The 18364-nt window shown below is 34.0% G+C and overlaps 1 protein-coding gene across 3 annotated transcripts in view; it reads right to left on the bottom strand.

The window, feature by feature from the left end:
* Positions 1-367: 367 nt before the first annotated feature.
* Positions 368-18364, bottom strand: part of LOC120347429 (uncharacterized) — a 76288-nt gene continuing 58291 nt past the window's right edge. For 2 of the 3 annotated variants that reach the window (XM_078117564.1, XM_078117565.1), the window contains exons 88-117: positions 18144-18340; positions 17869-18045; positions 17056-17256; positions 16439-16607; positions 15631-15727; positions 15254-15443; positions 14866-14989; positions 14516-14660; positions 14191-14360; positions 13033-13238; positions 12536-12664; positions 12175-12274; positions 11636-11770; positions 10819-11018; positions 10225-10386; positions 9666-9839; positions 8906-9063; positions 8090-8469; positions 6403-6547; positions 6193-6328; positions 5834-5932; positions 4868-5147; positions 4361-4474; positions 3720-3865; positions 3253-3388; positions 2803-2930; positions 2259-2403; positions 1918-2069; positions 1079-1229; positions 368-748 (exon numbers count right to left, since the gene is read on the bottom strand). In XM_078117564.1, coding sequence (XP_077973690.1) covers positions 1083-1229; positions 1918-2069; positions 2259-2403; positions 2803-2930; positions 3253-3388; positions 3720-3865; positions 4361-4474; positions 4868-5147; positions 5834-5932; positions 6193-6328; positions 6403-6547; positions 8090-8469; positions 8906-9063; positions 9666-9839; positions 10225-10386; positions 10819-11018; positions 11636-11770; positions 12175-12274; positions 12536-12664; positions 13033-13238; positions 14191-14360; positions 14516-14660; positions 14866-14989; positions 15254-15443; positions 15631-15727; positions 16439-16607; positions 17056-17256; positions 17869-18045; positions 18144-18340 — 4742 coding nt within the window. In that variant the 3' untranslated portion in view covers positions 368-748; positions 1079-1082. The remainder of the gene's footprint in view (positions 749-1078; positions 1230-1917; positions 2070-2258; positions 2404-2802; positions 2931-3252; positions 3389-3719; positions 3866-4360; positions 4475-4867; positions 5148-5833; positions 5933-6192; positions 6329-6402; positions 6548-8089; positions 8470-8905; positions 9064-9665; positions 9840-10224; positions 10387-10818; positions 11019-11635; positions 11771-12174; positions 12275-12535; positions 12665-13032; positions 13239-14190; positions 14361-14515; positions 14661-14865; positions 14990-15253; positions 15444-15630; positions 15728-16438; positions 16608-17055; positions 17257-17868; positions 18046-18143; positions 18341-18364) is intronic. The other variant, XM_078117566.1, reaches the window with a different exon arrangement.

Raw genomic sequence — 18364 nt, 5'->3', positions numbered from 1 at the left:
TGTTGCCCAAGGAATTTAAAATTGCATTTATGGAGGTCACAAAATAGAAGCTAGTTTCATGACACCTCCTCTCAGCGATTCGCAAATTAGCCTAAAAACGATTGAATACTTTGCGATTCGATCTCGAATATTCAATTTTCTTGTAATTGTATTACAAACTGAATGGTGTGATTGTTCTGAAGCTTCTCTTAAAGCTGTGCGAGATCAGGTCCATTCAGGTAGACGTCACTGTTTTTTGTTTCATGGGAGGAACGCTAATCCCACTCCAAGCTCTAATAGAATATGTCAAATGCGTCTTTGACATATTACATGAGAAACGGCATTATCATGCTTTACCACCTGTCATAACCATCAAATATTCACACAACTTTATGCAGAAAGATTTATTAAAGCGATAGAGCATTGTGAACTAGAAGAATAACAAAAACATGTTTCTATTGAAGTTATTGCACCTGTCGGCCAAAAGTTATAGGCGTTTCGACACTAAAGTGATACAGTGGGTATAATTAACAATCATAGACTTGTAAATCCATGAAATAAATTATGTTGTTAGAAATATTCATTTGTGGTAGAGAACAAGTCCAGAAAGTAAGTGCTTCTTGAAGTAAGATATTGCTACATATGCAATGAAAGTGATAATGCTAATAATGGGAATATATGTGCGATGCGAAGAAAAAAATAAAATGGTTTATGTACAACGGTTTTCATGGTCGATCTTCGATTGGTCGGTCAGTTATTCGAAGATAATCTGTCAAAAATTAATTAGAGTTTTAAAATTTGATATATTGTCGAAAATAGGAAGTTCGCCATATGATATATTTCTATAATTAAACGAGCTTCTCAAAATTCATTGTAAAGTGCAACCTGATATTTCCTAAAAAAAAATTATAAACAGAAATTGGTCACTAAAAATTTGACATAATCGGATTGTCAACCTAGGTCTTAGACAACGATTTCCTAAATTATTTGTCAGTTGACCCAATTATCTACAATACATGTCTCTTTTATTAGGCATCAATGTAATGTCTTGCAGCCTGTCATCTTGAAAATTATTTGCTAAAAACAGAATAAAATTTACCTGTTTAGGGTGCGAAAGGATTGTATTCACATTCATTACATGAACATTCTGTAATCTTTGGTACATTGACAATAACCACTGTTCCATTGTTGCAGTTCATTGAGACTTGTCTATTCTCGACTGTAACAGGTTTACAGCAAGTACATTCAACCTAAACATGAGAAATTGTTTGCTTTTAAAATACATTAGATAAGAATGGCATAAGATAAAGATACATTGTGGCACATTTGTATATTTATTTTAGTTCTATGATTATATTTCATTAATGAGAGGAGAACACAAGCTCGCATGAAAAAAATTTCCCAATTGGATTGTATAAAAGGACACGCTTTATTCCAAAATCCAAAGTATACCTGCAACATGAAATTTAGTGTTGAACTTTAAAAAATCGGACCCTAATTTCATGGTAATAATTCATTGGTTTCAGTAGACTGATCTAGACCAGAATAAAGACAAAAAAGCCATTGCACCATTTAAAAGAATTTTAAACTTTGAAAGTCATATATCAACTATTTTTGTGTGTAGATTATAAAGGGTCTTCATAAAGTTCTGTTACAATTCAATTTTGTTACGAAGTCAGTTCGAAATATATCTAACTACCGCTGGATTTGTTTTATTTTAATTAGTGTTTATAAAAAGTTTTTACTTCATTCCATACACCTGTAGGAGCAGACTATACATGGTATCGACAAATTTCATTTGCAATTGAAAATTTTTACTTTATTGACTTTATGGAAACCCTGTATAATTGTATATCATTAAAGCTATTTGACTTTATTAAGTATAGGCCATGTATAAATTTGCAAACTGGCCTAAATATGAACTTGATGATATATTACCTCCATGTATGGTGGATAAGCAACAGCGCTGAAGTGAGATGGACAGTTTCCGCTGCAAGTAGTCAATTCAATTTCTTCGGCGGTATAACATTCTGGCATTTGAACTTGAGCCAATCTAATTGATGGTTGACATTGTGATACTGGAGCTGGTTCTGAAAAATACAAAGTTTATTAAAAATTTTTTTAAAGATTTGTAAATAGATGGTATCGAGTACAATGTTCTAGTTTGATTCCCCAACTCCCTGCCATCAGGGACATGGAAAAGTGCAGTGACAAGCGTGTCGCCACCATAACTTGCCACTCAAATAATGCTGTAGTAAAAGAAAGAAAAACACACATACCACATCGACAGCATTCAGTTTCTGTGCCATTGACGAAAACTTCATTAGCTTGACAGCTTGTAATCTTGCATTCTTTTTCACACTCTTTAACACCATCAACACACATACATATGGTGCATGCATCTTCCATCCATACATTGTCAGGCTAAAATACAAATAACATATTCAAATTATTAAATGGCATATATATAAATATTACATTATTGAATCTAATATTCTACAAAGCAGAGCAAAACAAATTGGTCATTCCTCTCTATTATGTACAGTAGATGCTTCAACAATTTCCAACATTTCAAGTAGAACTGAACTGATATAAACATGTAAGTTTCTTGCATTTGATAATAATTTTCCATCACTGAAACTAATAGAATATTTAGTCCCAGGTTTCCCCACTTGATTCACTTAACCGTCAGAACAATCAGCATTATATTGTAAATCATATTGCATCAAATAATGACAATATGCCTAAACTTGGCCTTGAGAAACTGTACTCTGAGTACTCTAAGACATATTGTGATAGTTAAAATACAAAATTTTTACTCACTGCTGGTCTGTCATAGTTGATGCCATTGATAATACATTCTTGAGAAGGTGGTCTTGTTGTTGTTTCGACTACTACGGGTTTAGTTGTAGTTATAGTTACATTGTTTGGTGCACAATAGCAGCATGAACCTGAAATATGACAGATGGTTTATTAGCTGGCTGGAAAACATTGACTGATATTGTGTTACAAACAATCACAATTGCCAGAAAATTGCAAAATAGAAGGCTCAATTATTTTCATTTGAATACAAATAGGCTTGTAACAATTGAATCTACTCTTTGGTTACATTTGTGCAACGCAATGCACTGATGAAATGAAGAATTATGCAATTTCGAAATACAAATGATATTCATTCATTATATTCTCAGTAAGGGATATTACCGGTAATTACACTGGGTTAAAATTGCATTTATGAATGAGCCATATTTTCAAATGTTGAGCTGAACAAACCTGGAATGTTCATCAAAATTTTTCCTTCAGCAGCACATGATACTTCTGTGAGTCTGCATACATTTGTTTGACATTGTTCAACTCCTTCAACACATTCACAAAGCTGGCAATCTCCCTTCCAGAATGTTTCATTGGGCTGAACAGAAAGCAGTTGTTAAGCAAAAGGAATAGAATTAGGATCTAAAATTTGTTCACCAATGTTAGCTCTGTCATCAAATTTACATAGCTTTTTAATGGGATCAAATTGTTAAAATACCATATTACAGATTTTAATTTGTTTATACAGTATTAACTCACACCTTTTGCTTTGGGAATATGTGGGGAGCATGGGATTTGAACGCAAGATGTGTAATCTGCAATGCCAACACAGTTAAATCTAACACTTCAACAGCTGGGCTATTGGGATTAATCATAATATTTGAATACATTCTCATGGAAAAATTCCACTTCATTTAATCACGTATTACCTCCATTCCAATATCACAAATTGGCGTTTTACAGTCGTTGTCATATTTGATACATTTCTTTGTTTCTGGATCTTTAATGTAACCTTCTTCACACAAACATAGATCACATTCTTCAGACACACCAGAGCATCGTGCAGGAATTTGATCTAATGATTAAAAAGAAAAAACAGCGTTCATATACAAAATAATGAATTGAGAGAAGAAACGAGCACAGACAGAATGATACATCTTAACATTGTGTGGGTTAATGAGCATAATTAGGGTCTAGATAAATGGAAAGCACATTGAACAATTTACAGGATTTGTCCTACCGTAATTCTAAATGTGATGTCATATTACTTTTTAAAGGCAAGGCCATCAAGTTTTCGAGTGAACCAATCATAAAATTATATAAAACTATTTTTTGTCGATGTAATTTTTCAGGTCTTCAATTGTTACATATTGACCAATTTTAAATACTATTTTGTAACATACATAGAGAAACATATTAATGTAAATTAAACAAGTTATCATGTGATTATCCATTCAGTGATGTCAATCTCCAAGCAATGATAGTCACATTTGTGCTTGTCACAATTTTGAAACTATCAGAACTTGCCATTGTGCCATATAAAACTATTGTTACCGTAAATATTTCTTACTTTCTACAAGTATCTGTTGATCTTCGCAAGTGACAAAGCATTTACAATCCCATGAACAATTTTGTGGAACTTTCGGTGTCGTTACAACAGAGACAATGGTAGTTGTTGATTCACCTGGTCAAATTGAACATTTTCTTACTTTAAAATCTATATTAAATAGTGAAAAACTTTTGCTTCGAAGGCATAAGTTATGTATAAAATCGAATGACGAATGACGATAATAGAAAACTTAAAATTGAACTGAAATTTTACACAAATTCAAAGTTAATTTTACATATTCTTTTACAATTATAAATTAAACCGTATATTCAATATATAATTGTGTTTGAATAATAGTTTAACAACAACCATCTTATGCATAATAACAGCCAGTGACTTTTTGCAGTTTAACCAAGAGTGTGTTGACAAGTGTGTCACAATCGATTCAACAAAAATGATTTAGACTAGAGATCTAAAGATCAAATTTTAGAAGCTTTTCCACAAAATTAAATCAAAAACTCCAATTACCTTGACCAATAGTAGTAGTTGTTGGCGGAGGTTTCTTTGTTGTTGCGGAAGTTGGAGCACCTGGCTTTACAGTCGTTGTTTCCTTAGTTTCTCCCGTGGTGTTTTCAATTTCTTTAGTAGTAGATACAATTCCAGTTCCTGACGTGGTAGATACAACTGATTCCGAAGTTGATACAACTCCTGGTTTGCTCGTTGTTGAGACAAATGGAATTGTTGTTGTAGTTTTCGTTCCAGGGCAGCAGTAGCAACATATTCCAGGGAAACTGACGAGAGTATATCCCTGACGAATTATAAACAAAACATCAAAACTTTGATCAAATGTATTTTCAACTAGCTTACAAATGTGATACAAATAAATATATGGTTTTCAATAGCCTCCTCCCCGAGAGCTTCATATAGCAGAAGTTTTAATTTTACAATATTTATATAAAATGTTTTCATGTGGTGCAGTGTAGAGTCTGGCCAGAATATCTTAATACTTTTGATAGTTCCTACATTGTCTTACCATATATTGATATCCCACGGTTCTATGCCAGGATGAGATAGGATTAAGACGATATGATGGCCTAATCATATAATGTATCATTTTCATTCAGTCACCCGATCATGTCAGATATGTAACTAATTAGCCAGTTATTGGTTTCAAATGTATGGACTTGATTATGAAGGAAGTTGTATTCGACCAGCGGTTATATAAACCATCCTACAATACGGGTACAATGTCAGAGGTGTGATAGCAAGCATATTCCTAATTCTTAGAACAATGTTCAGACCGCCAAAACTTTTCCGAACCTGAGGATATTTTCTGACTTGAATATAAAAATTGTACTATCTTTTGAGGTATATCATATAAAATGATTGATTGAAAAAGTATCATAATCTTCATTAGATTCAAAACAATTTCAATACGATCTTGCATTCAGAACAAAAAAAATAAAATAATATTTTTATACTAATAATACATACTTCATCGCAAGTCAGTGAACATTCTGATTCACAGACAAACTTGTTATCTTCACATGTACAAACTTGACATGAACTTGGATCTTCACGAGTTTCTCCATCCTGGTAATTTTAAATAGAATGTTATGTTTAAACCACATTGAAACATTGAAAAATAAATATATTTCTACCTATAAATATCAATTATCAGCTTCCAACAGTGATAGGTTACTTTGATAAACGATGGCTTTTTTAATGTGTATTCGAGAGATAGGAAAGGCAAAAGATAACTAGTTAATTGTTCTATATAAGTGGACTTGAATTATATTATGTTATATTGTTCAAAATAATAAATGATAATAGAAAAACATGTGTTATGCTACCTCACAAATTCCTGTTTTAGGTGTAGTTGATTTTTCTGGTGCTTTGGTGGTAACGATAGGTACGGTTGTTGCTTCAGTAACACATGATGATTCTTCTGGCTTTATGGCACAACGTCCATTGATTCTCAAAGCCGAACTGTAAACACAACCATTGAAGTTAACACATAGTGTAATTCTCAAAAATATTTATGGAAATATCCAATATGTTACCTGTCAGAGCAAACACATTTGGAAGTACATCCAGGTTGGGCTGGACATTCGGATTGGTCTCCATCACAAGGTAGCTGGCATTCGCATTCAGGTAGACATTCTGGAAGAGGTGTTGTAGACACAATAGCTGGAGTTGTACTGACACCTGAACAAATTTATATTTTTGTTTATTTCATGTTTGTATTAAAGCTACATTAACTTTCATGTGCAAGAAGCATGAACATTGGACTCAGGACTTATCAAAGAGCTTCCAGTTCTCCAGTAATTGTATATTTTAGCATCTTAAAATTCTTAAGCAAAATACAGAATTATCATTTAAAAAAAATCTATGGACATGTATTTTGTAACCATTGATGCTAGTACTTATTAAAATTAATGATTCTAAGTCAGGGGTCACCAAACTTTTTTGACCGCGGGCCGGGTATGACTCAAACTGTGTTGAAACGGGCCGGATGAATATTATTGTCAATGCAATACAATAATTTCACAAATCTCAAACTAACATGCACAACTCCAGCGTTTATTTGCGACGATCTTTCAGCGGTGTCAAGACCGTTGCCAGAATAAAATCCTGAAATAATCTCAATATTCCATAGATGTGACGCAGATCGAAAGCTTAGTGATTGATATGTGTTCTTTTTTATATTTATTGCAGTTTTTATCAAAAAAGTAGTACAATCCTTATGGAAAAAATTGGCCTGGGGTGGTACTAAAATACCGTTGTCTCTGTTATTTATTGACCGTTTTTTTTATAAACTTGGTATTGTTTTCTTATTTTCACTCAGATCTATCCAATGGCGCAGTTTTTATATAAATCGGATAAACTTTTTTTGTAACATACCCACATGAATATCTGCATTTATGCAGTATAGAATAGGGTTGCCATACCGTCCGGAAAATTCCGGACATGCCCGGAATTTAGGGTTAAATTTTGTGTCCGGGAAGAATTTAAAAATGTCCGGAATCCAGAATTTTACTGCACCTGCAATCTTACTATGCACACTGCTAATACAGAACATTGTTATTTCGTACCGCGCGCATATTTTTACTACGAAGTCATGAAAATAGTTATGCACCGTCCGGAATTTTACTTTTTCAAATATGGTGACCCAAGTATAGAAGTTAGTCTGAGTTGTGAAATTGGAGCAGTACGCGAGGGATTACAGTACTGTTTGCGCAAAATGCACATTCGAAGTTCTTTTTAGCACAAGAAACGTAAACAGTTTCGTCGAAAGCACGCGCCACGAGTGAACGAGTGCATCTTTCGTAGAAAGCGTTGCGTACCGGTATGGAATTTTGGCCTATCACAGCTATTTCTAGACTAATTTTTCATTACTACTACAACATTAAAACTACAGCTTCTCATGAGGCAAATGATGATTGACTTGTTTGATTCATACAAAAGTGTCTGAGCGGGTGCGAAAAGACCTATTATTAGGTCACTTTTTTACATCTTGCTGATTGGCCAATGTTACGAAATAAACAAGAAAGACGAGGCTCAGGAAAATTTCCCTTGGAAAAAAATTTCGCCATTTTTGCGTGTTATTGCGGGCCGGATAAAATGAACGCCGCGGGCCGGATCCGGCCCGCGGGCCGTAGTTTGGTGACCCCTGTTCTAAGTGATCATTTTATGATGAGCTTTCAGAAATGGTTACTTCATTAGGATCAATTTTGGTTATTGTCTCACCGCCTTGTCCTTCAGTTGTGGTCTTGCCTCCTTGTCCTTCAGTTGTGGTCTCACCTCCTTGTCCTTCAGTTGTAGTCTCACCTCCTTGTCCTGCAGTTGTAGTCTCACCTCCTTGTCCTGCAGTTGTAGTCTCACCTCCTTGTCCTGCAGTTGTGGTCTCACCTCCTTGTCCCGCAGTTGTGGTCACACCTCCTTGTCCTGCAGTTGTGGTCTCACCACTTTGTCCCTCAGTTGTGGTAACAATTGGTTTCTTGGTAAGAGTGGTTAATGGAGAAGTTGGTGCACCTTGTTTCTTCGTTGTAGATTCTTCTGATTCACCTTCAGTTGTAGTTACAACAGGTTTCAAGGTAGTGGTTGTCTCTGGAGTAGGTGGTGCGCACCTGGTATGATAAGTAAAGCCAGTCAGTGAAATGTAAACTTGAAAAACATGAAGAGCTTTTAGTTGCTATGCTCTGAGTTTTTGTCATAAAATTTCCTTTCAACCTACAATGATGATTTAAAAAGTCATTTGGAACATATTCTAAAAACATAACTTGTGTGGAAAGCGCCTAAATTACTGAAATGTTTGGTACAATTATACACAAACAAAAGTTTAAATGTTAGATGAATTTCTTCATTTTTTATGAAGTAATTCATGAATTCTGTTTTTTTGGGTGACCCTGTATTCATGAAGTATTCTAAAAATTTTGCGGCTTTAGCAGAATCAAATATTAGAAGTTGGCAATGAGTCACTGCAAATAATTTATGTATGGCAATATCAAACCTCTTGAATTGTTTTTGAATTATAGATTATATATAACCAGCATGAGCACTTACTTGCAACAAATATCATCTCCAGACAACAGAACTTTTCCCATTGCCAAACAAATTTGATCAGTGAGTTTACAGAATGGAGCGCAATTTTCTTTGTACAAGCCATCTTCATATAAGCATTTACAAACTTCACATTCTCCCTTGAAGTATGTTGTATTGACCTAAAACAAAGTTTTAAATCAACACTTCTGTAAATTTATTCATTTAAATCATATTGAGATTTACATTTATAAAGATACAATATAAAATTCCTGTTTTGTCAGCTCTAAAATAAAGCCAGCAAAAGAGTTCAATCAAATGGCAAGCCACAACTCTTGTTTTTGTTTAGTTGGCTCCACTGCATTGATATAAAAACCAAAACTAAAACTAAGCACATTAATATTTTATATTTTATAATCAAACCATTTCAAGTAATAAATAGTACTGTATAATAATTTTCACAAAAAAACAATAGAGCAGTGCTCAAATATAAACACACGAAGGCCAAAATGAAGTAGTACGAGTATCTAAACTTTCTCAACTGACCACCAGATCTCAATGAGTGCAAACGTTAAAATGCAACAAGTAGTCCAATTTTTTATATTTATGATGTCATCACACACAAAAACAAATCCCATAGAGCCCACAGAAATAAATGAAAGTGATAGCCTTCTAGTGACAAGAACAAAAGAGAAAAGCGATTCCATAACAAAACAACATAATACCAAAACGCTCTAAACGTCCACTTTGTGTCCTAAATATAAATAAAGTCAACTAATCTTACCTCATGCACAACATCTCCTACTCTGCAAGGTTCTTCACAATCTTCAGGCATTTTCAAACACATTCCAGTTTCCCATACAGTATCGTCTTCAATAGTACCAGATGGACAAGCACACAATCCACATTTTTCAGCATCAACTTCAAATGGAGCAAAAGAACCAGGTTCGTATGTTCTCTATATAAATATAATATATTTACAGTTTTGGCTATGTACATTACATATAAAGTATAAAATAAATGCATTAAAAATGTATTGATGTATTAATATCAGATTGTATTGGTCATTATTAGCTTAAGTGTTTCAAAGTTACAACATCCCGAAAGTTCACATACATTCACGGATTTTTTGCTTGTTTATTACTGGCCAAAGGATGGCTTAACTAGGTTTGTGTTTTTTATAATTTTTTTTGTGTGTGTTTATGCTGGAAAGCAGGTACATGATATTTTTCATGTTTTGAACTTTTGCCCCCCCCCCCCCTCAAGAAATATCCATTTTATTATGTGTGTATTTCAAATAAAACTATCTATCTAATTCAAAATATAAGACACAGTATACTCACACTTTCTTCACATGTAAGTTCAATAACACAAGATTCATCGCAGACAGGTCCAGATGGTGTTGTTGATTTAGGAGTGGTTGGTGCTGTGGATGTTGGCTCTGTGGTTGGTGCAGCAACACACTTGCAGCAAACACCGGGCTCGTTCAACAGTATCATACCCTTCTGTTAAGACAATGTTGCATTTAGCAGCTATCCAAGATGAGCATTGTACATAACAAGCTTCACAAGTTCTCTATGGAGATCAGGTGATTTGAACATAAGATTAGTAACCTGCGATGGCAGCACAATTAAGTTTAATGCAACTAGGCCATCGCTCTGCCCTAAATTCAAGCACTTTGTGGCAGAAGATTATTGGCTTCATCATTGAGATTATCGTTTTCAGCATAATGCTTAAGATTTTTTTTATTGATCATTCAAATTCCAAAATATAATTTATATGTAAAAATATTTAAATAAGGTCGACTATAATACATTTCAAATAAACATCACTAGCAGGTTATAAAATAGCTTACCGTTTTACATTCAAATTAATAAGTTTGCAAATCTGTGTATAACCAAAAAAATTTGTACAGTTATCTTTACTACGTTACTTACACTTGTGCAATCATATGTCATAAGGTTGCATTTTTCATAACATTTCGTTGTCACAGAACCAGTAGTTTCATCCATGATACATTCACATTCCTCACATGTACCTCTTGGGAACTTAGTACCAACTGGATATTCTGCTCCTTCATATACACATCCTTCACATTCAGGCATTTTCAAGCAGAGACCAGTATTCCACATCGGATCTGAAAATATGGGAAAAGAGTGGTAATAGATCATAGCCTTAGTAGCACTCCAGCGATTTGTTACCATCCATGTAAAATGGCAGAAATACAATGTTAGTGTAATGCAGTGATTGGGTTACCAAAACCACCAGTTCATTTTAAGTAGTGTTCATCTCTCAGCATCCCTGTCTGGTATACAAGTAATCTAAATATGATAACTGAAATTTCTAAGGTTTCCCCAGTTATGGAAATTAAAGACGACTTGTTCGAAAGAGTATTTTCTTCCACAACATTTTAAAAATTTAAATTTTTAATGACTTCCAGTTTGACTAAAAAATGGCGAGAAATTTTGCAAACGTTCAGCACATTTTTTGCTGCTGCCATGAAAACAAAACATCAATCCGGACTTTTGATAAAATGCACATTACCAGAGTGACCCGATAACCCTTGCGAGAAATTTCATACAGATGGGTACCGCCATTTAGACACTACAGCCAGACGCATAGATAAACAGACAGATGATACAACACAGGCAGACCTAATGACTGAAAATGAGAGCCTCCCACAGCAAAGATCCAACATATAAGAAAAATATCTGATTAGGTAAAGTATCCATCACTTGCATCACATCTAATTACCTTGAGGTGCTGTGGATGGACAATCACATTGTTCACATTGGAAAGTGTCATATTCTCCAAAGTCAGGTGGACTGAATGGATTGAAGTTTCTCAAGTCTTCGCATGTTACTTCTTTGGTGCAAACAGTCTCACAGTCTAAAAATATTATGTTGAGATATTTGAATGTTATCTCATTCTTGGATAGAAAAATACAAATTTAGACTCTAGTCTATGATTCTAATGACTTGGTTGACGTGGTTTTCAAGTCAAGAATTGGTTCCTTTTATTGTATTAGTATCCATGAAAAAACTAGTCTAAATGTACAATAAAAGAGGATTTGACAATGCGCTGATGCAAATATAAAATATGATATTACGTTACGACCAAAGGAATTTTGGTATTTTATATATGACAAAACCATAACGACTCAATTAAACAAACTATTAGCTATTTCGTGAATATGATTTGAACAATAGAGTACTTAAGACTCAATCATGTTTCATTCTTTATCCAATAATACAAAGTAATTATCAAAGCATTACAATCACTAGAACACTTACATGGTCCAGATGTTGTAACAAGTTTAGGAGTAGTAGTGGTTGTTTTCTCTGTTGTTGTTGTTATTGCTCTTGAAACACACTCACAACATTCCCCACGTTCCTGTGAAAACAATTGTAAAGCAATGAAATAAGAAGTATGGTATAAAAAAAAGTATACTATTAAATAATTCATTTTGAAACCATCAGATCAACATATATATATATTCATAAATAGAGTTTAAAATAATACTGCAATATTGAAAAGGTAATTCAATTGCCATGGTAAAGTAGCATCTATGTTTTGAGATTACTAGAATACAAGCTGATAAATGAATGTATTCGGGCTAAAACTATGAATACCATGCCATCGCAAATATTATACCTCACGAAGTACTTTTCCTTGAGCCAAGCAAATAGATTCTGTGAGTCTACATTGTCCAGGGAAGCAGGTTTGTTGACCAGAAATACAAGCACATCTTTCGCAATCTCCTTTCCAATAGATGCTTCCATCCTAAATAAAAAGGAAATATGACAGTTAGTAACCATTCAAATATTAAAATGGATTGAATCATATTTTCTGCTCCAAATGGCAGTAATAGTGCCAGAGGATTGCTGGACTCCTCGCCACCATAGAGTATAACCGGTCGTTTGTTACAGCTTTCTCCGCATCATGTCCAATCATCTGAGACAAATGACTGGCTAACTAATTCCATACCTGACGTGGACTGGTAACTAGTCGAGCGGTTGTCATTAAGTCGTTTATTGACTTCCTCCTCTCTCGAGATAAGTATGGAATCCTATTTTATTCCTCAATACTATTTACAAATTCTTTACAGAAAGATTCCCGAAAAATAACTTGTAGTGAGGTATAATTTTTACCTCATACTCAACACCATCAACAACACATCCACAAGATCCATCATCAGGTGTTTGCAAACACAAAAGACTTCCAGATGGGTCTCTATAAGTTCCTGCAGGACATGGGCAATTTTCACAATAATCTGGTTGTTGTTCAATACAATTTGGTGGAATAGTTCCTGCGCTTTCATCTTCACAAGATAGTTGGCAAGTGCATTTGGTGCATCCTGAAAAAAATAGATTTTCTTTTTTATTCCTCTCACTTTTTATAAGGTTCTTTTCATTCCTTCCCAATCAGGCTTTACATTATATACATAGAGCTTTACGAATATTTAATTTATATTACCGGTACATATTGACACATATTTTGTTCGTATCTTACCTTACTAAAGAAACATTTTAAACGATAATGTTTTATAAAGTGTGTAGCTTTTATTTGAAAAACCGTAGATGAGGAAAATATTACTATGTATTAAAACTACCACAAGGTCTAAGATTTCTATCATATAAAGATGAATGAATAATGGTATTGGTTAAAACATTGTGATTAGCTATGTTAGCCTCACAGGCTAAATATCGTCTTGGAATTCCATGCTCACCAATTGGGTAAGCAATGTTGAACCAAAAACATTCAAGTCCTTCCAAAATAAAGTAGCCCATAATGAAATTAGGGCATTTTCAGAAACCCGATGATTCCAGAATCGAATACAACATTTTTTTATTTCAAATCGAATCTTGAATACTTGGGAGATATGTAACTTTTTTATTGTAATTGGTCCTCACAACATAAAAATTACTGAAAACATAGAATCCATCACTGATACAGTTTGCTGAGCGTTCACACACAATAAAAACATGTTGTTCCGTCAATAACTTGCTAGGAAGATAAGAGGTTTATGTCAGGAAATACGGCTCCAATGAAAACAATTAGGAAATTTTTACCTTGACCTATGGCGGACAGATCGTCTGAATCAATTCGGATAATTTACCATTCAATTCGAAATGCCCAGCCCTACTACATGGTAATGCAAGCTTGCACGGAGCCTTATTCATAGTGAAAGTTTTCTAGGATAATCAATGAATAAAATTGCTATGAAGGAAATAAGCATATGAATGATGTATTCTCTCTATAATTTTTTCGAATAGAGCTGAAAGAGCTGAAAAAACGTTCCCACTTACCTAAAGGAGCAGTTGTTACTACTGGTACAGGAGTTGTAGGCAGAGTTGTGGTCGATGCTACTTGTACACTGGTAGTTGTTTGTACATTGCACAATATAGCCGGCGGTGGAAGAATACATCTCCAGTTTGCACGGTCATAAGTGTTGAGGTCGGATGCTGGGCATTCGCAGCTGTTATTAAAATCAGAATTAATTAGATGTAGGGAATTTTTGCATATGTTCCAGTGATGTTTATACAAAAAAATATCAGAATTTTCCATTTTTTATTATATTCCATGATTTGCTATGTGTTAATACCATAATATAAAAGTGAAAGTTTTTCCTACTTCATGTCGCATTCAGAAAGAGGGCCACATGCATCAGTAGAGCCATCACAACTGGACATACACAAACATTTATCTGAACATTTTGTAATAGGAGGTGTTGTCGTTGGTGCAGCAGGTGTTGTAGGTACTTTTGGTGTTGTTGTATCTAAAAAAATATTATTCAACTTGTTAGACTTGGCATTGCAGATTACACATCTTAGATCCAAATCCCATGCCCCCACTTCACCAGGGTAGTGATGAATTGAGTAGGCAATGCCAAACTGGGAGAAATTTGGTCCCTACAAATAATAGTAGCTCGTCATAAGTATGTATTTAATTTTTCATGATGAGTAGAACATTAGTGTTTTTACCTTTCTCACAATTCATCTCATCTTTGCCATTTGAACATTGTACTTTGCCATCACAAACCAATGAAATATCTGGTAGACATTGTCCATTATCACAATTATATTCACAGTATTCTGGAGTGGTCACCTGTGTGGAATAGGTTTAATTTTTTAATTCAATTCTGCACAGAACAACGCCATTAGTCTACAATTAGAAATAAGAAAATTATTGATCCTTGATTTACAAATAAATCTATTACGGTATGTCAACAGATATATTATTAGATATTTTGAGGACAAATTCATTCATTCCTTCATTCAGCAATTTATTTAACAGTTTAGTTTTACAATGATTTGTAATTCGCTAGTATTAAATCATGAAGGTTACAATAAATCTAGCTAACTAACATACCACAACTGTTGTAATTGTAGACTGCTCTCCTGTCACTGGTCCACCAAATGTCGTGGTTTGAACTCCTGGACCACTTGTAGTTTCAGAGATTGGTGGACCAACTGTTGTAGTCATGATTGATGTGGTTGTAGTTGTACATATTCTATAATATTCATCAATACCATTGGCGCAATCTGTCACACCATCACATCTGTGGTGAAATGAGAAACAAGATGATAATATTTTCATTAATATCCACTAATTTTTGATGTAACAAAGTGATGTCAAATTTACCAATATATTATTATTTAATAAATAATTTAATAATTTCTGTAAAGTTATATTCAAAGAAGTATATACGATTTAAATATAATGACATAACATAAAATATAACTTACAGTTTTTCTTTAGGAATACATTCACCGGGTTCACAAGTGTAAGAATCATTGCTACATGGCATAGGTGGAGTGACTGTGGTAGTTGGTATTGGAGTAGCTAGAACAAGTACAATTTTATTGAATAAAAATAAAATACATATATTATTTTTCATAATTTGAAAAGTAACTCTTTTTGACATATTATGTATGAGTAGCTTATTATTGCAGAACATTGATGAATGAGCCCAAAAAAGTGTACTGTTTAATATTCACAATTCCTACATTTGTCATCAACACTTGTAGCGGTCATCCAGAATGTGTGTGACCAAACCATTATTAAAGACAACACAGTCTTGACATACTATAATTATATAACATCACCATGTCGGCAGTATAACATAAAAGTATGGAAGCTCTGAATGAAATACAGAAATACAACTTAAACAGTATCACTCAGTAACCAATGAAAGACCTCTCATCGAACATCAGAACTTTCTCACTTCAGAAAGGTACTACCGTATTCCCCGGCTATCAAGACCTTTTTCTGAACCCAATTTTTTGGCCTGTTTTTTTTTTTGGGGGGGGGGGGGCGGATCTTATTGGGCAACTATTTTATTTTTTTTTTGTTCTCATTTTTTGCATGAGTTTTCTCAAACATGACAAACCCTCTTTTTTAGTGCTAAAAATAGACTTCGTCCCATTTGCGGTAAACTTATGGTATTAGTCGGGAAATACGGTAATCAGTATGCAGAATTCACCAATTGAATGCAATTATAAAATGTTTTCAAATGTGATATCTTTGTTGTAACACAAAAATTTCTTCACTTACTTGTAGTAGGTATCTTACGCTCAATGCAGTTAGGGCAGCATTGGCCTTCAACATATTCAGCGTCATGAGTTTCAGGGCAAGCTGCACAAGACATTACATTGCATCTTGTTTGTCCAGCACTATCACACAAACATTGTTCACAAGGTCCAACAGACCAAGTATCTCCAACCTAAGAGTAAATAAATTTGAAATATAAATAGAACAATCAGTTACATTCATAAATTGAGACTGAAATTGCTACAAAATTCAATTTATTGGTAACAATGGATATTTTGTTTGCTATTGCGAAGTGTACCAACATTAAATGGATGGACTTAACTATGTTGGTTTCGCAAATTAAATATCTCAGGTTCAAATCCCACACACACAACCTCACCAAGGGTGTAATGAATTGGTAGATAATGATGAACTGGAAAAAGCAGTTTGCATGAAGTCTTGTGCTGAGTGGAAGGCTTATACAACGTTTTATTTTATAAAAAGTATCAACAATACAGGATGATAGAATACATTTATAAAGATTTTAAGATTTAAATAAAGATTTTATTACAAAATATATGCCTCTGCTGACCTAAAACTAGAAAGATTGAAATTGCAACTTAAAAAAAAACAAGTTTTACCTCTCGGAAGGCGCCTGTGTTATCAACACAATATTGATTTGGTCTGCATGTACAACAAACGCCATCGTCGGGGGCAACATTGACAAGTTCATGGCCTTCATCACAGGAAGAAAGTGGACAATGTTCTCCGCAACTTGGTTTTCCAGTCATATCATCACACTTGCAAATTGTGCAGTTATCAGGATACCAAACTTGATCAGCCTTGCAAAATAAAATAATAATTTAAATACAATAAAATCTTATGATAGGGTAATAAGGAAATGACACTAATAGCACTGGTTCACTTTAATAATAAAAAACTTTTAATGAGTTTTCGTTGCCTGAAAACATGCTGTAAGTGATTTCAGAGAAGAGAATTTAAATTATATATTTATCCTGTTAAGAAGAGATGGCCAATAAAAGAACCTCTTTTTCACTTTTGTTACTATTCTAAATTGAATTTAAGAATATTAGAGCAGTACAACATTTTAGATGCATGGTAATGCTAGGCAAAGAAGCCATATGTAACCAGTGATTCTGTAAACTAAACTTCAATGTTGGAGTCTCAATGTTGGATTTTTTCTTACATTTTGGACCTGTGAGCTCCAAGCAGAATAAACAAAGGCAAAGTTCAATCAGTGCTTAGCATAATGATAACAGTAAAGCCATAAGCCAATGAATTTTGCTCTTTGGGAGGTATTGATGAACATTTTGCCATAGTAGTTTATAAGATGAATATAAACAGCCAAAAATAAGAAATTTGGAATTTTTAAGCTAACCATATGTGACAATGAATAAAAATTGTTTTTGTAAACAATTTACGAAAAAACAAACCTCATAATACACATCTTCATATACACATTTAGGTTCTCTGCAGTAACAACATTTTCCAGGTTCTTCAACCAGTTCTTTTCCTTCTTCACATTCAAGGTTGCAAGCCATATCACAGATGACTTTGTTGAATCCACATCGGCATGTTTCACATTCACTCACAGAAATGATTTCATTCATCTGTAAGTAGCCAAAAATATAATAAGCTTGAAGTAATAGGAAATTTCTTCTCCAAAATTCCCATTTTCCAAATGATTAAACCTGTGTATACAACTTACAGCATGGAGTGTTCCAGTTTCCTCAACGTAACATGGGCATTCTTCAATAGTAATGCACTCTCCATTGCTTTCTATCAGACCATCCGGACACTGACATCCAGGTATGCATATCTTTGGACAAGATTTTCCTTGTGCTTCCATTTCACATGTGTGTGGGCATCGGCAACCAGCAGGTATGAATGGTGGTTCACAATAGACTGTAAAAGCAGTTGACATTTAGA

The sequence above is a fragment of the Styela clava genome, chromosome 11, assembly GCF_964204865.1.
Source record: "Styela clava chromosome 11, kaStyClav1.hap1.2, whole genome shotgun sequence".
In the NCBI taxonomy this organism is placed as follows: domain Eukaryota; kingdom Metazoa; phylum Chordata; class Ascidiacea; order Stolidobranchia; family Styelidae; genus Styela; species Styela clava.
This window is presented reverse-complemented; position numbering and strand designations above follow the sequence as displayed.